This window comes from Carassius carassius, chromosome 13 (assembly GCF_963082965.1).
Source record: "Carassius carassius chromosome 13, fCarCar2.1, whole genome shotgun sequence".
Lineage (NCBI taxonomy): Eukaryota > Metazoa > Chordata > Actinopteri > Cypriniformes > Cyprinidae > Carassius > Carassius carassius.
This window is the reverse complement of record NC_081767.1, coordinates 28,452,858-28,474,167: the sequence shown is the minus strand read 5'-3', so window position 1 is coordinate 28,474,167 and position 21,310 is coordinate 28,452,858. Positions and strand designations below refer to the sequence as shown.

Sequence of the window (21,310 nt, the reverse complement as noted above, 5' to 3'; positions counted from 1 at the left end):
AGCTGTCATTTTATATAGGCTGGAACTTGACTTTATTTTATTTTTTCCTCATCCATTCAGCAAAAATTGTCAGTATAAAAGTCAAATGCAGAGAAAGTATTTACATTTTCATGAAATATTTTGATTTAAATGAAATATTTATTTTCTTTAGAATGATCAACATCACGTTATTTATATGCTGTTATAGTTTTTATTAATATTTTAAATGTATTTTTTTATATTTTCCACTTTTGTAATTCTATTATTATTTTTATTATTATTATTATTCAAGTTTAATACATTTTTAAGTGTTTGCTTTAGTTTTAGTTCAGTTATTCTTTAATTATTTTTGTTTTTGTTCTAGCTTTATTTCTATAAACAAATTTTTTAAATATTTAAATAATAACCTTGCCAGAAACACAGTTTTGATTGCATTTTGAAATACAGTATTTTGTACATTTATAGTATCTTCTGCATGCACACACACACACACACACACACACACACACACTGATTCAAACCTATGCAAATCCCAGGGTCTATGTGTTTTGGCTCCAAACCGTTAAGCGCTAAAAATCCTTGCTGGTTCTAGAGTTTGTGCAGCCCAAACCTGCAGTCGCCTCATAAATCCAGCGAGAATCCTATGAGCAAGCGTTCACACTCCCGCATGACCTCACTGACACATCTTCAGACTCCGCTAGAGCTCCACAATCTGTCTCACTTCGCGCGTCTCACCCCCACTGGGTTTAAGCGCCCTTAGACCACCGGTAATTCGTATAGAGTTTACTTTTTATTTATTTATATATTTGTATGTGTGTGCACAAGAAACGTCCCACATTTACAGGCTTTTGGTGAGTCTGGCTGAAAGGGTCACGTGGAGTTCAGTCATTCGCTCGCACATGCACTAAAATGACAGATGTGTCCCCATCACCACACTTATTTGCAGAGATTTATATCAATTTAAAAGAATTCATCTGTTTGAATTCACAATCCTTCAGTGCTAGATGAAAATGGTAATACATCACCCCAAAGCTCTCCTGGCCCCTCGGAAAATCCTATATCTATGAAAAGAAACATTCAGGAGAGAAGTGTCATTAGATGTGAAGACATTTGAAAGCCTTTTCCTGGTAGGAATTCTTTGACTCCAAGGATGTAATTATTATGCCTATATGCTATGTGATCGTCGCTCTCTTACTGGTGTTATTCACTAATTAGGGACAGGAATTGCATCCGTACTACAGATGTAGTGAAGTATGCAAGGACTTTCAAGTCGAACCAAAAAGGAAATAGCAGAATTTGCCAGGCAAAAAAACCTTACAACTTCACATTTTGCACAAATAAAATGCCACTTGACCTTTGTCTTGACACTCAGCAGGTGTCTTGTTTTCAGTCAGCTGTCCATTAGTGTGTCCATTAGACAGTATTGAGGTCGACTTTGCGCATGTGACGCTTAGAAGTGAATTTTAATATTACATTAATTTATTTCACATTGTATGTTTTATTCATTTCATAAAACCAAAAAATTTTTTTTTTAAATATATGAAAATTCTTTAACACCATAAATTACAATTATCAAAATTATTATTCAGGCTTTTCTTGGTGTTATGTGGCCCTTTCCTATGTTATCATCTCACAGATTCAGAGCTGCGTGTCTGTCAGCTCTTATGGTAAAGGTTATGTAATTTGGGGCATGCTCTATACATCTGTGCATAACATGATTACATGGGAAGTGGCCTGTTACAGACATTTCCCCTGTGAGTAATAATGTGCTTTTTTTCTAAAGCAGAGATGACCAAAAACAGGACAAAAGAATCTATACTGTATAAGGGGCCGTTCACATATCGCGTCTTTTGCATGCTCAAATTCGTTATTTCCAATTTAGGCACGCGGTATGCGCGTTCATAATGGAAGGGAATGGCCTCTAAAGCAGCTGGACATTAATGCAGAACACATAATCACTGTCTCACAGTCATTCTGTTAGTGAGTTACAATAAATGGTGTTGTGGACTGACAAAATGGTTCACAAATAATCTTTAGGGAAAGCATTTGTAATAACTTTTATTAACAAATAATGACTTATTGAGAATTTTCACAAATGTTCATATGGCTTATATAGTGAATAAAATAATTTTTCAACAGTCTCTGTCCTTATTCACTTTTAATTTCGGTAGAAAATCAGTTTAAACATCCTCCCTAACAAAGAAGGTCATACAGGTTTGGAACAACATGAAAAAAGAAGATTGCAGAATACTAATTTTGGGGAGAACTGTCCCTTTAATGGTAATTAAAGAAGGCCTTGAAGTAATCAATTGCGTGTTTGTTTGAGGTCTGTACCGAATGAGTTCCGTGTTTGGAGGAAGTCATAAAATTGCTTGAGGGTGTCCTTGATCCAAAATCAACACGAAAAGGAAGGCGTACTGAACTTTTGCAGCTGCTCTACCAGGAACTGTACAATATTCTCTCCTATTACTTAACATGTAAAATATTCAAACACTCCATAAATACTCTGAAATCATTTTCATGGTAGAGTGTTTAATATCAGCGCTGCAGTATGATGTATTGGCACCTTTATGAGGCCATATCTTGTTTATTTTATAAAGTCTGAAAAAGCCGGCTGTATGAGACAGAGATGAATGCAGCGCTGCCTTATGTTGTGACGTCAAGCTGTACTCACTGACCAGCAGTCAGTGACTCTGTTTATTATTCTGGCCTCTCTGAAAAATGTGGAAAATGTGTGTCTACTTTTGGCCAAGAGTTTTAAATTGTTTGCAGTGACTGGAGATGCAAAGAGCTGATTCTCGTTAACCACCACAGGCCTCACAAGGATTGATGTCACAATGAAACCGTAGTATGCGCATGTGGTACAGTACGTATTGAATAACTCTTAAGACTCCAACAAATGGCTCATGAAGGTTGCTTGTGTTCCAAATTGTGCTCCAGTATTTATTTTTCCGATCTCAATTTACGTTGGCTTATTGTTCAATCTTAGTATTAATTTACTAACAAGACCAAAAGACCTGGTCCAGACGTGAGCACAAGGGTTTGAAAAACTCAAACATTTTTTTCTTTTTTAAATATTCCAGTCACTTTGTGTTTTCATCTGTGTTGTGTGTTCATGTTAATAATATTTTATTTTGATTTGTTATATTTTGATTGTCTGGTTTTTGTTTAGTTTTGTTTGGTTATATATATTATTTTTATATATATTTGTATTGTTTTGTTTTGCTTTATAAATGGCTATATTATGTTTTTTTTTCTCCCTTATTGCATACCTCACTTTTTCTAAATGAAATCAAGTTCTTTTTTTGTATGTTGTGGGTTGGATGTACCCAGACCAATTTTATTTTTGTTCATTTTATGTTTGCTTCTGCCATATCTGCTCTTAAATTCTGCTAATCTTCTCTTTTCATCCATGTTGTTTTTTATCTGTTTTTGTTTTTCAGAAGAAGAACCTGCTCTTGAGCGTTTTTCTGCTGGGCTTCTGGGGTATCATCCTTCTGGCTTGCCGTCTATACTGGATGGGCAACAAACCTCCGAACTTCTCCAACTCGGACAACCCTGCAGCAGACTGTCCTTGTTTCCTAACTAGGATGCTAACATTCTTTTTTCTCCCTGCCATGAACGTTTGGATCCTCCTGTGCCCTGACATGCTAAGTTTTGATTGGTCAATGGATGCTCTGCCTCTACTGAGGAGCGTCGCAGATTGGCGGAACCTCCACACCGTGGCCTTCTACACCTCGCTGCTTGCACTGGCTTGGTTCGGGCTTTGCCTTTACCCAACCAGAAGCAAGGAGACCAACGGGAAAGCACCTCATGTAGCAAACGGGAAGTCCGCGAATGGACACAGTTGTAGCTCTGATTATGAACACTCAACTTTTTACTCAAACTCAATGCAGATGAATGGAACAAATGGTACTGCAAAACACTATTCATCGTCTTTACCCACCACTGAGAGTTTGGTTGTCTTCTCATTGGGTTTGCTGGGCGTTCCCTTCATCCCTGCCACCAACCTATTCTTCTATGTGGGGTTTGTGGTGGCAGAGCGAGTACTGTACATCCCTAGTATGGGCTTCTGCCTGCTGGTAGCAGTGGGGATGAGATCCTTATATGTCAGATTGAGAAGGAAGTCCTTCAGAACTTTGGTGCTAGGCTGCTCTGCCACCCTGGTCCTTCTTTTTGGGATTAAGACGGTGTTGAGGAACCATGACTGGCAGAATGAGGAGATGTTATACAAATCAGGGATATCTGTGAACCCTGCTAAAGGTAATTTTAACAGAGTCCAAGCTATTCAGGAGATTCAACCTCCTACTGAATGACTACCTGCTTTCCAGTGTTATTTTAGTATATTTTAAAATTTTTCGTTTTTAGTAATTTTTTTTGTTTTCCATTTTATGTTTAATTTTAATGTTTTATATATATATATATATATATATATATATATATATATATATATATATATATATATATATATATATATATATATATATATATATATATATAAATGTATGCATTTAGCAGATGGTTTTATCCAAAGCGATTTACAGTGCATTTAGACTAACATTTTTTACCTAACATGTGTTCCCTGAGAATCGAACCCACAACTTTGCGCTGCTAATGCAATGCTCTGCCACTTGAGCCACAGGAACAATTAATTACTATTAGATACTAATTAAATACTATTAATATGTATTTATAGATTTTATTCATTGTTTTATATTAGTTGTAGTTTATTTAGTACATCAGCTAAATAAAAATTAGCTAAACTAAAAAAAAAATGTTACCGAAGTCATATAGTCATCCTTCTACACTAAAACAGCCAGGAGATGGTAAGTGTTAACTTAATGAGGTGACAGCAGGATGGGTTGCAAGTTGCGATCATTTATGTTCCCACAAATGCTGCTGCCAACCAAAAATGACAGTTGCTTATCATGGAAAGTTTTGAGGTTTGAGGATTTATGTATCATGTTTCCTCAGCCTCTCTTTATTTATGTACTCCTTTTTGGTCTATTACTCAAATATTTCAATTTAAATCTAAAATATTTAATTCGATTATTTAGGTAAGTGATATTGACATTTACAAAGCGCTTAATGGCATAAAAACAATATCACAAATACCTTTTAAGTACCAAGTTTCATTAGCGCAAAGAATATTTTATTTATTGTAAGCTCAAGATGATGATTTAATGCATTAGAATCATTAGACATTTTCTCAGTTTATCACTCATATGGATCCATGCATTAAATTCATTTTTGTGTAGAGGAGAGCCACTGAACTGTTAAATTATCATCCTCTCTGATTGAAATCCATCTATTAACGACAGGCCGTTATCCTCATTGCTTAAATCTCTTAAATTGATTGTCACAATTTCATTTAAATCATTTATCGAGCAAGCCTACTTCAATATGACTTTGTAATTACCTCCCGTGATCCAATTTTACGGTCTTGCCCCTTTCATGGCACAGATACTATGCATGAGTAGCGTCTAAGATTGCATTAATATAATGTAATTTACTTTTTTCCTTGCTTGTGCCTCTCAAAACCCTTTATGAATTTCAGATTCTGTATCCAGTTTACTATGTGCTTTGGTATGGAATTACATTTGTTTCTATAATAATGAACAAAACTTTATAAAACTGAATGTATCTTTTTCAGAAACGATCAAAAATATGCCATTACAAAAGAAGAAAAACACTATGAAAATGAAAAAAAAAAATGAACTCAGTCGCACAAATTTAACATGCTCTTCAAATATGCTTAATTCTTTGTTAATATTTTTCAAAGATTCGTTTTCGAATCAAAGTTAACTTTTTTCTAATTGCACACTTATCTACTCTCTTTTTCTGAAAAAATAAATAAATACATAAATCAGTGTAATTTCTTTTTTTTTTTTTTTGAATGTTTTATTCTCCTTCCTCAGCTTGGGGTAACTTGGGAAACGTTCTCAAGAACCAGGGAAAAGTGGTGGAGGCCGAGCAAGCCTACAGGAACGCTCTGTACTACCGGAGGAACATGGCCGATATGTTGTATAACCTGTGAGTGAGCATACTTCCTTCTAACAGCCGAATCTATCAATATTTCCTTTTTAAAGCTGAATAAATCTCCTGAGAGTCCAGAGTCTTACTGTCCCCAGGTTCATCAGCCTTCCAGAGGACGGTGTCACTAGACACATTAACCCCCTCAGCCAGGGCATGAAGGCACTTAATACGTAATTCATATACCACACACAGTTCTTAGTTATCCATATAAAGCATTAAGGATGGGGATCCTTAGGTACCTCACTATTCGATTAGATATTAATTCATGGAGTTATGATGTGATTACAAAACGATTCTCGTTGCATCTCGATTTCTCAGCAGTGAGGGAGTTTAGAGTGACAGATTTTGCACACTACGTCATACATTGGGAATTTGGGAAACAACTTTTTTTTTTTTTACTCTCCCCTCTAGCCTTTGTAATATTTGTACAAACACAGGGCTTTGGGTTTATTTTAGTTCTCTGGAAGTCAATTTCATAGTTATTTAACTCAAATATCACTGAACAAATTTAGATATAAAGTGACTATAATGGTTTATTTTGTTAACTTCTTTCTTGTTTGTTAATTTGAATGAATTGTGTTACTCATACTTTGTAACTTCTTGTTCTCATTTGTTCTACCTTTTGGATTGCAGGGGTCTGTTGCTCCAGGAAAACAACAGATTCTCAGAGGCCCTCCACTACTATAAGCTGGCCATTGGGAGCAGGCCAACGCTGGCTTGTAAGTACAGCTCCTCTTTTTATTAACAATTTCAAGCCTACTCAGTCTTCACTGTGCCAAGGCAACTACTGTACAATTTAAAAGGTCTATGTGTGTGTGTGTGTGTGTTAGTGTGTGTGCTTGGCCAGCATTAAAGAAATAATAATGATGATTCACAGGCATACACAGTCGCTCTGTTTCCACTCTTGTCAAGGAATGATTGACGTTTGATTTGATTTCAACAGAAAAAAAAAAGATCCAGGCCAAAATACTTTTATACTATCTGGTCCGGTGTGGATTCATTTGCTTGCCCCATATATATGTGTGTGTGTGTGTGTGTGTGTGTGTGTGTATATATATATATATATATATATATATATATATATATATATATATATATATACACACACACACACACACACACACACACACACACACACACACACATACATACATACATACATATATTTTTTTTAAAAAAGGATAAAAGTGGCAAAAAAAAGTACCAACAACATACAAATGTTATAGAATAATATAGCTTAAGATACTTCTTATGAGCTAAACAATTAACTATTATTTAACCTATTCCAAACTTTTGGCATATATATATATGTGTGTGTGTATATATATATATATATATATATATATATATATATATATATATATATATATATATAAAAGGAAAACGCATATAAAATATGTAAAATAGTAATACAACCCAGTAATAGAGAACTATGGTTAAAGTCATGTTTTTGCAGTGGTGCAATTAAAGAATTCACCCTTGGATTTTGGTGCAAAGATATTTCCTGACTCTCTACTTCCCTCACATGCTACTTTAGTGCAGTAGCTTTTCCTCACATGTTAATGTGTTGTGAGACATCTGCAAGAGATCTGCAACAGTTTGAGATCAGAGCAGGCACATATTGCAGCTCTTAGGAGAGTGATAGATGTCTACTTTCCCCGAGTCCCTGCTGCATGAATGGTGATAAATTTTCCCGTCCTGTGATATAAACTCATTTAAATCTGTGGTTCTGTTTGTATGTATGGTCTATTAAGAGCATCAGAATTAAGCCTGCAGCTGGAGTGGATATTCCCCTGCTGATTTAGATTTGATTCTGGCCGGGTGGATAGTGAATATGTACTGGCACCTCATCGACTAGACTGCAGGCCGCTGATCTGCATAAATCAACTAGTTCATTCCTGCAGCCCCAGTGGAAGTCTTTCTCTGAGCCTCAATAAGCCTCATTACCTTTTGCACTTATTTTCACCTTTTTTTACTCTCTCTCTTTCAGCCGCCTACTTGAACACAGGGATTGTCCTGATGAACCAGGGCCGTCTAGAGGAGGCCAAGCGCACTTTTGTCACTTGTGCCGATATCCCAGATGAAAACCTGAAGGATCCTCATGCACACAAGAGCTCAGTGACCAGCTGCCTGTATAACCTGGGAAAGCTTCTTCATGAGCAGGGCCACCAGGAGGTGAGACGCTCTCGAACACAGTCAAAGCCTTTTTAGATACTTTAGATTTAAAGTATGCACACACCAAATCTGATGTAATAAAATTACATGAACAGGGCTTAAAGTATTCCGGCACCGTGCCGGATCTCCGGCGCGTGGCCGTGAGGAAAAAAATAATAATATAATATTTGAGAGCCTGCAGATGCAGTTTAATATTTTCGAGCCAATTTATTTCTTTTACCAATCATATGAGAGGAACGCAGCTTTAACTAACGTTACAAGCCTATCAGAAGCAGAGAAGGGCGTGTCCTTGCAACACAGGATGATTGACGCTCATACGTCAATGTCACGTTAGCGTTGTCGGAGAAAACAAAAACGGAGCGTAAGTTTATGAAGCCTTGGGATGATGTCCTAGACTCCTAGCAATAGATAAAGGACTCAAAAATAAATGGCGCTTTTTGGCAGTTGGTGCAAGAAACTGAGAGAGCCCGGGGCTTGTTTCTGCATGATTTGCTCGAGGAAGCTACTGTATGCCAGCAGCGGTAAGAAAGTGCTTGCTCGTTATGATTTATGTCGCGTTCCAGGCAACCCGTATCCCGTGTTTTTCCGACCTTAAACCTGTGAAAGTGCACTGGAACGGCAGTCAAACCCGTGACTTCCCACCCGTGAACTCGTACTAGATCGATGTACTCTGAGTTCTGACGTCACACAGCACGCGAAACAACAGCGCCTACGGATAATACTGCCTACGGATGCAGTGTGGTATGCAAGTGGTACACGTTGAAAAATAGATTTTAGGACAATGTAACGTTGCAATAAAATTAATAATCTAGCAAAATTTCCTTGCGCTCAGAAAGTTTGGCGTGACTTGCTTGGAACGGTACAAAGTCATTAGTCGTGGTTTGAAATAGTGACTTGCGAGATAAAATCTGCCTGTAACGCAGCACCAGACTCCGGTCATAGAGCTGCTGCCCGTGCACTCAAACTTACCACGACGTTGCCGGGAGTAGAGACCTGCGCGGGAGGGTTCTCTTACGAGAGCTCTCTCGTACTGCGTCTTAGCTGAGATGCTACGGGAAAAGTCTCTTTTCACGAAATACTGAAGCAAAAAATTATCCTTAATTTTGTATTTTTGTGAAGCGCATTTGCAGCAGTACACAGCCATAGGCGAAACGGCTCGTTCGCTCATTGGCTTGTTCTGCGGCAACTGCACAGCCTATTGAGCGCAGGCTGATGCAACATCAGACCAATAAGGGCACTTCGCGCCCTTCTTGCCACTTCCCGCTGAAACGGGTGTGGCCCAACCTATAAAAGGAGCTCGGAAAGGCTGACTCACCTGATTTTTCATCTCTTCAGCGAAGCTCACGCATCGCTGGATCACGAGGAAGCAAGCGCCGTCTGGAAGAGCATATCAGCAGGACGAGCCATCCTGAAGCCGCTGGCATCGCCGCCTTTCACTGCCGTTCCTGCTGCGCTATCCGGTGCCCATATCTTTTACATCCTTTTCTGTTATATCCTGTGTGTGTGTTCGCCCTGCGACGCACATTCACAAAAGAGCTGCGTCTTTTTAAAGATGCCCTCGTGCGGCTCGTGCAGAGCCCCGCTCAGCGAAGGAGATCATCACGTCATCTGCGTCTCCTGTCTGGGTGAGGACCATGCAGCGCTCGCTGACGGCGGATGCCCTCATTGCGAGTTAATGCCTATGGTGACTCTGAGGACTCGCCTGGCATCCTTCTCGAAGCCTGCATCATCCGCAGCGCCGTAAGAAGCGCCACTCGCAGCGCCTACCAGAACCGCCTCCAGCTCGGCCGAGCTCGTCGGTTCCCTCCGCTTCGCCGGCCTCCCCTGCATCGCTTCCCGATGCTCAGCATCCGCTGCTTGCCGACGCGTCATCTGAGGTAGTGGATCTTAGGCCCTCGTCGGAGGAAGAAGACACGTGCTCTCTGCTTGCTTCGGGCAGTGAGGGTTGGGCGAGCTCCGTGGATCCAGCAGACGGGGGGATATCGATAAGGAGCTGATGCGTGTACTCTCGCTGGCCGCGGCGAGCCTCGGCCTCGAGTGGTCTGCACCAGCGCCCCCTTCACGTTCCCGGCTGGATGGTAGCTATCTTCCGGATGAGCGCTCTTCCTCAAGCTCAAAGCACGCCCCTTTTCTTCCTGAGCTTCACGAAGAAGTGGCGAAAGCTTGGGACGCTCCATTCTCGGCGAGAATCCGCTCATCTGTTTCGCCAGCATTCTCCACACTGGACGGTGCTAAGAAAAGAGGCTACCTGTCACTTCCGCCGGTGGAACAGGCTATAGCAGCGCACCTTTGCCCGCCCTCTGCTGGACGGCGGACTAAGGCGGCGTTGCCATCCAAAGCCTGCCGCATGACGTCATCGCTGCTCGCACGGATATTCTCTGCTGCTGGGCAGGCTGTGTCTGCGTTACACGCCATGGCTACGCTACAGATTTTCCAGGGCGATCTTCTCCGCAAGCTGGATGAGATGGGACCTGAAGCGATCTGTCTCGCGGATCTGAGGAGTGCTTCGGATCTCTCCCTCCGCGCTACTAAGTCCGCTGCACAGGCCATGGGACGGGTTATGGCTTCCGCTACGGTGGCTGAGAGGCATTTGTGGCTGACGCTTTCTGACATCAAGGAGTCTGAGCGCGCTGCGTTCCTTGACGCGCCGCTAACTCCTGCCGGCCTCTTCGGATCTTCCGTCAACGAGTTTGTGGAGAGATTCACCGAGGATCAGAAAGCTTCGCAGGCGTTCAAGCACTTCTTGCCGAAGCGCTCCAGTTCTGCAGCTAGTCGCTCTAGACCGGCCCCACAGAGCTCTCAGTCACGCCCACCGCCTCCTGCTGCGTCATCGCGACAGCGTCAGCAACGCAGCTCGGGACCCCGTTCTCGCTCTTCAAGCCGTCGCCCCGCGCCGCGGGAGCCGCGGCAGAGGATTGCGGTGAAGCCAGAAGCCCCGAAAGCATCCTAGCACTGCTGGGAAAGCGCCGATGTTCGAGTTCCGCTGCGGCCGAGCTCTCACCCAAGCACGCCGCTGTTGCAGTTCCAAGAGTTGTGACTGCCTCAGTGTCTTCTGCAATGCGCAAGCCTGCACGAGTGCCCGCTTGCCTGCACACAAAAGCCGTGATCACGGCTACCCAGATGTTTCACAAAAAGAGTGTTTTTTCTGGTGTTCCGGCCCCGGCCGATGGTGCTATAAATGTTGTGACGATGCCCACTCCTCAGTGCCCATCTCCACATGTAAGCACAGCCCTGCACACAGGGCCTGCGCCCATAATGTCGACTCAAGTCGGTCGCGCACACTGCATAGTAAACGTGCCCACCCCTCAGTGCCCACAATTACTATGTCACATTCGTCATGTGGTTTCTGTAAAAACGAAACACGTGCACGCTCGTCCGGCCACGGCCGATGGTGCTATAAATGCAGTGACGATGCCCACTACCCAGTGCCCATCTCCACATGTAAGCACAGCCCTGTCCACAGGGCTAGCGCACATAAGATCGACACAGATCGGTCGAGCGCGCCGCATAGTAAACGTGCCCACTTCCCAGTGCCCACATACACTATGTCACATACGGCGCGGGGCTTCTGTAAAAACGAGGCCCGTTCACGTACATTCTGCACAGGCAGACAGCGAGTTGAAAGTGGTAAAAGTGCACACATGCAGCCCACGGTTACTCACAGATATATCGAGTCCCACGGGACCCGCTCAGCCTCCCCCCAGTCGGTTAAGCGCCGGAACGGGGTCGAGGAAGAGCGATCTGCCCGCTGTGATCAGCGCGCTCCCCGCCTCAGATGCGCAGCACACTCGAGCGCCGCCGTTGCCCAGTCAACAGAGCGCGTTTCGCATCCAGCCCTTAGCCATTCATGCAGATGCATGGTCAGCGCTTCCAGGGGTTTCGGATTGTGTGCTAGGCATTATAAAGAGAGGCTACTCGCTACAGTTTTCTCGACGCCCACCGCGCTTTTCAGCGCGCGTCGAAACTACGGTCAAAACAGAAGTAGCACACAAACTTCGGGCCGAAATATCAAAACTGTTGAGCAAAGGGGCTGTAGAGCCTGTGTCTCAAGCTCAAAGCGAGGGGTGGCTGTACAGCAGATACTTTCTGGTGCCCAAGAGAGACTGGGGTCTCAGGCCCATACTGGATCTAAGACAGCTAAACAAGGCATTGATGAAACGCAGTTTCAAAATGCTCACGACCAGGAAGCTCCTCGCGCAGATTCGCAGAGGGGACTGGTTCATGTCAATGAACTGCTCGAAGGCAGACCGTCCTTTGGCCTATGGTCAGAACGGGAAAAACTCCATCATATCAACTGCCTGGAAATGCTGGCAGTGGAGAACGCGCTGACGCGCTTTTGTCCCCATATCAAGGATCACCACGTCGTAGTCCGTTCAGACAACATGTCCGTGGTGTCCTACATAAATCGCCAGGGCGGTCTCGGGTCCCGAAACCTGTGCAGGCTGACGGAACGCCTCCTGGTTTGGGCTTAGCGCAACGTGCGCTCGCTGAGAGCAGTGCATGTGCCTGGACTGCAGAATCTGGGTCCAGACAGGCTGTCCAGAGGCAATGTTCCTACGGGCGAATGGTCTCTACACCCGCAAACAGTCCGGCTGTTGTGGGAGAGATTTGGCATGGCGGAGGTGGACCTCTTTGCGTCCTACGAAAACGCTCACTGCCCCGCGTTCTTTTCCAAGAACGAAAGCGCGCTGTCACGGAGATGGCCGTGCTGCCCGCTTTATGCGTTCCCTCCCGTCTCCTTCCTTCCGCAGGTGATAGAACGGGTGAGAGAAAAAAGATGTTCAATACTGCTTGTAGCACCTCTTTGGAAGAACCAACCATGGTTCCCAGATTTGATGCAGTTAGCAGATGTCGCCCCGTGGCCGGTACCGTTGAGGAGGGACCTCCTCTCGCAGGCCAGCGGCTCGATCTGGCACCCTCAACCGGAGTTGTGGTCCCTCCATGTGTGGGCACTCAACGGTTACCCGCTGATCTCGCAGTGGGAGTGCTAAATACACGACGTCTATATGCCTCGAAGTGGTCGGTGTTCTCCAGCTGGTGCACAGCTCGAGGTTATTCACCCCTTAGTTGTGAGGTGACGGAGGTCCTCTCCTTCCTACAGGAGCTGTTGGATAAGGGCAGAGCCCCATCCACGCTCAAAGTTTATGTGGCGGCCATCGCAGCGTTTTCTGAAACGGCGTCCGGTCAGTCAATAGGAAGGAACGATTTAGTCATCCGGTTCCTCAGAGGAGCTAGGAGGCTGAATCCTCCCAGACCTCCGTCAGTCCCTATGTGGGACCTCGCGGCGGTTTTGGAGGCCTTGAAGGGTCCCCCTTTTGAGCCTATCCAATCGGTTAGCCTTCAGCATCTGTCGTTCAAGACAGTATTCTTGTTGGCTCTCGCTTCTGTGAAGCGTGTGGGTGATTTGCACGCGCTCTCTGTGAGCCAGTCGTGCTTGGAGTTTGGGCCCAATGACTCAAGAGTCATACTCAAACCTAGGCACGGTTCTGTGCCGAAATCCCTCAACACACCGTTTCGGGCTCAGGTTATTGCCCTGTCTGCCCTGCCGGTGTCAGGGGAGGATGGAGACTCGAGTCTTCTTTGCCCTGTCAGGGTTTTAAGAGCTTATGTGTCTCGCTCTGCTGCCTTTCTGCAGACGGAGCAGCTGTTTGTCTCGTTCGGTGGACGTTCCAAGGGAATGGCTGTTTCGAGACAGACTCTATCAAGATGGATAGTTGACGCCATAGCGTTAGCTTACGCTTCCAGGGGCCTTCAGTGCCCGTTGGGCATCAGAGCACACTCCACAAGAGGCGTCGCCTCGTCGTGGGCGTGGTCTACTGGGATCTCCTTGCAGGATATATGTATGGCGGCAGGTTGGGCCTCGCCGTCTACATTTATCAGGTTCTATAACCTGGAGGTTCCCGCCTTGCAAGCAAGGCTGCTGTCGGTATAGTCGAATCAGGACCCTGAGGGGAATTCTGAGTTCACGAGCGCTATGCGCTGCCGACTGTTATATGGGCAGTATTGCGTAAGACCCGCATTGCCACATTGGTCAGGCCTTGCCTCGGCTGTGTGATGTCATATTGCCGCATCTACGGATGCTGCTAGATATGGGACGGAGGGCTTTCCCCCTTTCTGTCCTGGACTCTCTGGGAGTCCCTCAGGTGACTGTGCACTGTAAATCCTGGGCGTTGCTTCAAGTTTATTGGTGTGTGATCCCTGCGCGCACGGCGTTTTACATTGGGTTCCCATAGCGTCTTAGCTAAAACGCAGTACGAGAGAGCTCTCGTAAGAGAACGTACTCGGTTACTAACGTAACCTCGGTTCTCTCTAGAAGAGCGAACGAGTACTGCGTTCTCTGCCGTGCGTACGATTCACTCTGGTTCGCTTCGGCGATGAAATAAATCAGGTGAGTCAGCCTTTTCGAGCTCCTTTTATAGGTTGGGCCACACCCGTTTCGGTGGGAAGTGGCAAGAAGGGCGCGAAGCGAACAAGCCAATGAGCGAACGAGCCGTCTCGCCTACGGCTGTGTACTGCTGCAAATGCGCTTTACAAAAATACAAAATTAAGGATAATTTTTTGCTTCAGTATTTCGTGAAAAGAGACTTTTCCTGTAGCGTCTTAGCTTAGACGCAGTACTCGTTCGCTCTTCTAGAGAGAACCGAGGTTACGTTAGTAATCGAGTACGATTTTTCCGTCCCGCTCCCGCAAAAATATGTTATTTTCTCCCACTCCCGGCCGCAAACAATCAAGTTTCGTCCCGCTCCCGCCCGCAAAATCCCACGGGTAAACGTATAGTAGTTTTTCTTTTTAATACATTGCATATTCTGCCTGCTACTCTTATTTTTTCACTTGCTCCCCTGTTGAATATAAATTTAAAAAGAAACGGAAAATAAACAAATGTTTAGTTTTATTTGCGTTTAATTAAAAGTATGCACATGAACAAGGCACTTAGAACATATAAATACAGTAAAAAAAAAAAAAAGTAAGAAATGTAAATAAAAAATATATACCTATAATAATAAGGCTATATAGCCTTATAAATTATATAATAATAATAAACCTGGATTTATTTCAGTTTCAAAGGAAAAGTAGGCTAGCTTATGGGGCCTGAGCAATTCATTCAAACATTTAACAAAAAATATCCTTATTCCTCAATAACAAAATAGACCAATTTTAAATATTAAGCTAAATAAATAAATAAAAATAAACTGAATTGTCTAAAAAAAACGACTTCTTGTGCCCATGCAGGAATATCATGTCGTTCTCTGTTGAGGGCTTCAGTTTAATCCATCTCTGCTCCAGTATGCGACCGCAAATACTGAAAGCCCTCTCCGATGGTGCGCTAGCTGGAATACAAAGTACATGGCGTGTTTGCTTAATCTCGGAAATTCGTCTTTTCCACCACTGGAGGACATCATCCGGTCTGTGTGCTTCTAATCCATCCAATTTGACATTTAAATATATCACTATTTCGGAATCGAATTACGCGTCGCTGTCTATGGTATCATCCGCATCCTCCCATTCCGCAAAGTCTATTATTTTATTATATATAAAAGTCTATTTGTTTTTAGTTCCTTTATTTTGTTAGATATTTACACTTTGCGGAAGTCCCGCAAATAATTTTATTTTCCCTCAACCCGCACACAATAATATCTTGCCGCCCGCGTCCGCATTCACCCGTCAAATATTGTCCCGCGCCGCACTCGGTGGCGCTGGGTCCCGCGCCGCACTCCCGCGGGAGTGCAGGTCTCTATAGCCGAGAGCAACTATTAGCTGACACACCGTTGTCTATAACTGACCATGTCTGCGATTACAAAATACGTGTGTGCACATTTATAGCAGAAAATGATTTGTCATTCAGAATTTCGCAGCCACTGGTCACCCTGTGTAGAAAACTGGCAGAAGACAAAAAAAGCGTTCACTAGCCTGTTGGTTTCAAATCAACATGCGAGTTACATCCCAGAAAAAAAAGTGATAATAGCCTTGATTTCACATCTAATCTTCAGTTTAGCAGTTCAGTTCTTTAAGCACGTTGAGCACTTAATTATTTATGCACTTGTTATTGTTTAGAAGTTTATTTGACATAGTACTTTTAAATAAATGGTGCCAAACATAATCATTGAAGAGATTCATGTCTATCTCAGTCTGTTTACCATTTTTCAAGCACTTTAAGCTCTTGTTACTGTATTTTTGTTACTATCGTCAATATTTGAATTAAGTCTGTCTGTGGAGTTTCTCTCCAAACACCCCCACCTCCCCCCCCCCCCCCAAAAAAAGTTCAGGCTCAGTATTTTTTTCCACTTTAACCCCTGCATGAAAGTATACAAATTCAGTCTGCACACCACAGCTTTTCAGCCCAATGCTGAATTGTGATTTGTTTGATATATGAAGTGTGTTATTTCAGAGCGTTTCCCAGGAAATACATAAAAGTGATCCTAGCCTCTGAATAGAATGATAATCGCAATTTGAGATTTCAGACTTGATTCAATTGGCTTATTTTGTTTGTAAAAATTCAGACTTGGAATGAATAGACCTTTAGTCTGAGTACTTTATGCTTTCAATTGTGGCTTTTTATGAATTAATGGTGAATTCTGTTTTTAGGAGGCCATATCTGTATATAAAGAGGCGATACAGAAGATGCCCAGGCAGTTTGCCCCCCAGAGCCTTTATAATATGATGGGTAAGTTTGACACTCTCTAGAATGCTTTGTTCCGGAGTCAGATATATTTGTATGACTGCAGTTTATAAAAAAGAAAAAAAAAACATTGCTCCATTACTCCGTTCTTCAGTGTCAAAATGATCCTTCAGAAATTGTTTAAATATACTGATTTAGAGCTAAAAAAGAAATACATTTCGCAATATTATCAATGTTGAAAGCAGTTGTGCTGCTTATTATTTTTGTGGAAACTGTGGTGGATGTTTTTCAGGATTCTTTGATGAATAGAAAGTTGAAAAAAGAAAAGCATTTATTTGAAATCAAAATCTTTTGTAAAGTGGCACATCTTTACTGTCATTTTTGATCCGTTTAATTCAGTCTTGATGAATAAAAGTATTAATGTCGTGAAAAAAAATCAGTAACATAAAAATAATTAGAAATGATGTGCTTCCATAGCTTTCTTTGATCTATAGAATTGATTGTCAGATTGAGTCAACATTCTGAGAAATAGAACATTCAAAATAATAGAATGTCTTTTAAATCGAATCGAAAATGGCTCTATTGCAACTTTTGATCACCTTAGTGCATCCAAGCTAAATTAAAGTATTACAGTAGCATAGTAGTTTTTAATTTTTAATTTTATTTTTTATTGCTAAATTCAAGATCCCATTTGATCATATTCTTTATATTGTTAAGACTCTTCAGAAACCATGTTTTTCTATTGCACAAAACAAATGTGTGACGAATAAAGAATTGTATTTAAGTTTGCTAAATGAGTCCAAGTTTTCTGTATTTCTTCGAAATCTGCATTTCCAAAGCAATATTCATGTTAATTTACAAACATGGTGAGAGTTTTGTGTGACGACATCATTCCCAGCTGTCATTAGTTAGCCATCTGCAGTATGTCATTGTTTTATCTTTAAATTAATAGCTGAAAATTCCAGCATTATTTGACTTCAGGCGTTTTTAATGACCTACGTGTTCAATATTTGACACCAACATGACATGAGTGTGGACAGACGTGTTTTGAGAATGGCGGTCATGTGAAACCCCAGTGTAGTCACGTACCCTCTGCTTATGTTATTTCAGCTCTAATTACATTACATTAACATTGTTTAGGCTGTGTTATCTCAGTGAAGTAGCTGTGATACCCTCTTCTGTAATAATCTGTCTGAGAGGAGCGCGTGTTATTGCAGGTGGGTGAAAGCTGGAGGCTGGCTGAGGTATTAGAGGATGTTTAAGGATCGGTGTGTTTGTTTATACTCGTGTCATGGAGTCAGTTTTTACGGTTGAATTTATAAGAGTAGGGTTGGTTCTGGGACAGACACGGCTTTGAATTGACCGAAGGGCACAGTATTTTAGCATTTTGTTTTAGTTTTTTATACATCAAATTTTTTCTATGTATTTATATATATATATTTTTTTTTTTAATTAATTGATAATCAGTTAATAAATTACATTTTGAAATGTCACATGAAATGTTGTCAAAGGTTGTCATATATTTTAATTTTAAAAAATTTTGTATATATTTATAGTAATATTTTTTTTCATGAATACTTTTATTCAGCAAATAAACTTGCTTTGAAATATTGTTTCTTGAAACACATGATTTCTGAAGAATATTAAATTTTACATTTTGATATGTTTGTAATTTTTACTTTTTAAGTTTTGTTTTCTGTAGTAACTTACGAATAAATACAACCTGAGTGAGCATAAATTACTTGTTTCAAAAACAAAAAAAATGGGCAGGTATATTTTTGATGCGTCTAATTCTTTTTAATTTTTAATTTTTTTGTTTTTTTTTGTTAAGACTTTACAGTAAGGTCCAATTAGTTAATATCAGTTAATGTATTAACTAACATGAACAATACATTGATTATGGTATTTATTAATCTTTGTTGATGTTCATTCATGAAAATACTGTTGTTCATTGTTAGTACATGTTAATTCTCAGTGCATTTATGTTAGCAAACATTTTAATAATACATTAGTAAATGTTGAAAACATTTGGGAAAAAAACTGTAGAAGTATTGTTCGTGCTTAGTTAATGTTAACTAAAGTAGTTAACTAAAGAAACTTATTTTAAAGTGTACAAAACATGCACAAATTGCTCAATTAACTAATATAAATAATCTACTAAATTCTAATAAATAACTGAATGGCTGCTGATCAGAAAACAATCACTTAATGTTGGTTTCACTCAGTGCTCTTTTATTTAAATGGACCGAGGGCTCCAGTATCACATCTCATCAAGTGTCTAAATTTTTGTTATGGGATAAACCCCGGTGAGGGGAGTGGTTATGTGCTTTATTAACTTCTGACCTGTTGACCTGACCCCGTCTCCTCCCCTCACAGGAGAGGCCTACATGAGGCTGAACAAACTGACCGAGGCAGAACACTGGTATAAGGAATCTCTCCAAGCCAAACCAGACCATATTCCTGCACACCTCACTTACGGCAAGCTCCTGGCAATGACGGTAAACTCACACTCTTAAGCACACTGACTGAATAAGGGATTGAGTTGGCTAGTTGTTCGATATTTAGGCTAGCAAACAAGAGGTTACATGTTTGAACACAAGCAAAGGGCAACCAATACAATATCCATTTTAGATCAGAATAGTGGTAGTTCATACTTAAAAGACAATTTTATTATAATTTATGATCCTATGTGTTTTTCCAAACCTGTATGACTTTTGCTCTTCTGTGGAATGCAAAAGAAAACATTTGTCCATATATATTAAAAAGTCAGTGAGCCCCAAACAAACATTTTATGGTTGATTAGTACCTCAAACATGATTGTCTGGTAAAAAAAACTATGTTTTGAACGTTAAATACACTTTAGGCACAACAAAGCTTGAGCACACATTGGCTTTCTGTCTAAGAGAAGCAACCGTTATATAAAGAAACCCTTTTTATCCATGAATCTAAACCTAGACGAGTATATTGAAACTTAAAAAAGCTAACTAGCTAAAAAACAGAAGGCCTGATTAATCGCACTTATGCCTGGGGTCTGAATTCACTCAGCAGAAATCTGTGTGGACAGATAAAAGAGAAGATGTGTTAAAAAGGGTTGAGGAGAGGCGATGGCTCTAAGATTTCCTGCTCTGACGCTGAGCGGATCGTCTCACATTTACCTGTGTCTGTCTCCTTTCATTTCCACTCTGGCCATATGGTCCTCTTCAGGCATTTTTCATCCATGTGCCATCTTAATTTATCAACTTTAAAAGCTCAGCAGACAGGACAAGGAAAGCTGTGTGTTTTTGAAAGAGGGATTGTGCTGGGTGCTTCTAACAGAAATGGAGCTTCACGATTAAGCTACTATGACAATAAAATCAAATGAGAGATGTGATGGAATCGCCACTAGGCAGTATTGTTTAAAGTCAACATTGACCCGGTTTACTTTAATACAGGTTCCTGTTTTCATTGTGAATGACTCATCATTGCACGCTATTCTAAAGAAAAATATTGTATCTTACTGTGAAGCAGCAGTTTGACATGCTCCCGAAACGTTAAGGAAAATTGTTTAAAAAATATTTTTTTTTTCAATCAAAAGCACAGTGAAATATTACTACAATTTCAAATATCTGTTCTGAATTTGTTCATGTGGAGACAAAGCTAAATTTCCATCAGCTATTATTCCAGTCCTCAGTGTCACATGATCTTTCAGAAATAAATCTAATATGATGATTTGTGCTTATCATCATTATTTCTCAGAGAATCCTTTGAATTGGAAGTTCATAATAACAGCATTTATTTTAAATAATGCATCCTTATTGTGTTTTATATATATATATATATCTGCTGTGTGTCAGTTGCGTGACGGCTGCTTCGCGTTTTCTGTGTCTTTACACACCAGAATCGTGCCTGACACGGTGCTGGCGCGCTGCTGCTACTGTAGGTGACATAGAGGGAGACCGCCGACAGACCATAATCTTGTCTTCACGACAACAATATCTATACTTCATGTTGAGCATAAATATAAAGCCTACTGATAAAGGACACCGTCACCAGTATTGACGGCAAAATAGACTATGTTTGACGGGTGCAATATTCCAGTGTGTCACCGGGCTAAGGTTTTCAAAAGGCATCACGTGAGTGTGAACATCACTACAACTAGGCAAAAAACAACCGTAATTCAAACGCAGCTCCCGTCGGCATTTAAACAGACCTTTGCTCTTAATTCCGATCGGTCTAACGCAATAACGAAATCTGAGCAGGTCTAAAAACTGAAACTGTTGATGCTGCACTTTACACTTTGGAAAAGTTATATATATTTTTTAAATATGAGCAGGCCTACAAGCTGGGATTGGTAATGCTGCACTGTAATCATAGTTATTTATTTATAATTTTCATTATATTTTATTATATGATATTGGTTTGAGACTGAGAGTATTTTAACAAATTATAACAATTATATTATAACAAAAACAGTGTAGCATTAATAGCATGGTCTTCATAAACAGTTTAGATTAACCACACATT

The 21,310-nt window shown here is 41.2% G+C and overlaps 1 protein-coding gene across 1 annotated transcript in view; it reads left to right on the top strand.

The window, feature by feature from the left end:
- The window catches only part of LOC132156286 (protein O-mannosyl-transferase TMTC2-like), a 112,652-nt gene that overhangs the window by 77,668 nt on the left and 13,674 nt on the right, over positions 1-21,310 (top strand). Inside the window, exons 3-8 of the mRNA XM_059565223.1 lie at positions 3,432-4,242; positions 5,898-6,012; positions 6,649-6,734; positions 8,006-8,190; positions 16,774-16,852; positions 19,184-19,305. Coding sequence (XP_059421206.1) covers positions 3,432-4,242; positions 5,898-6,012; positions 6,649-6,734; positions 8,006-8,190; positions 16,774-16,852; positions 19,184-19,305 — 1,398 coding nt within the window. The remainder of the gene's footprint in view (positions 1-3,431; positions 4,243-5,897; positions 6,013-6,648; positions 6,735-8,005; positions 8,191-16,773; positions 16,853-19,183; positions 19,306-21,310) is intronic.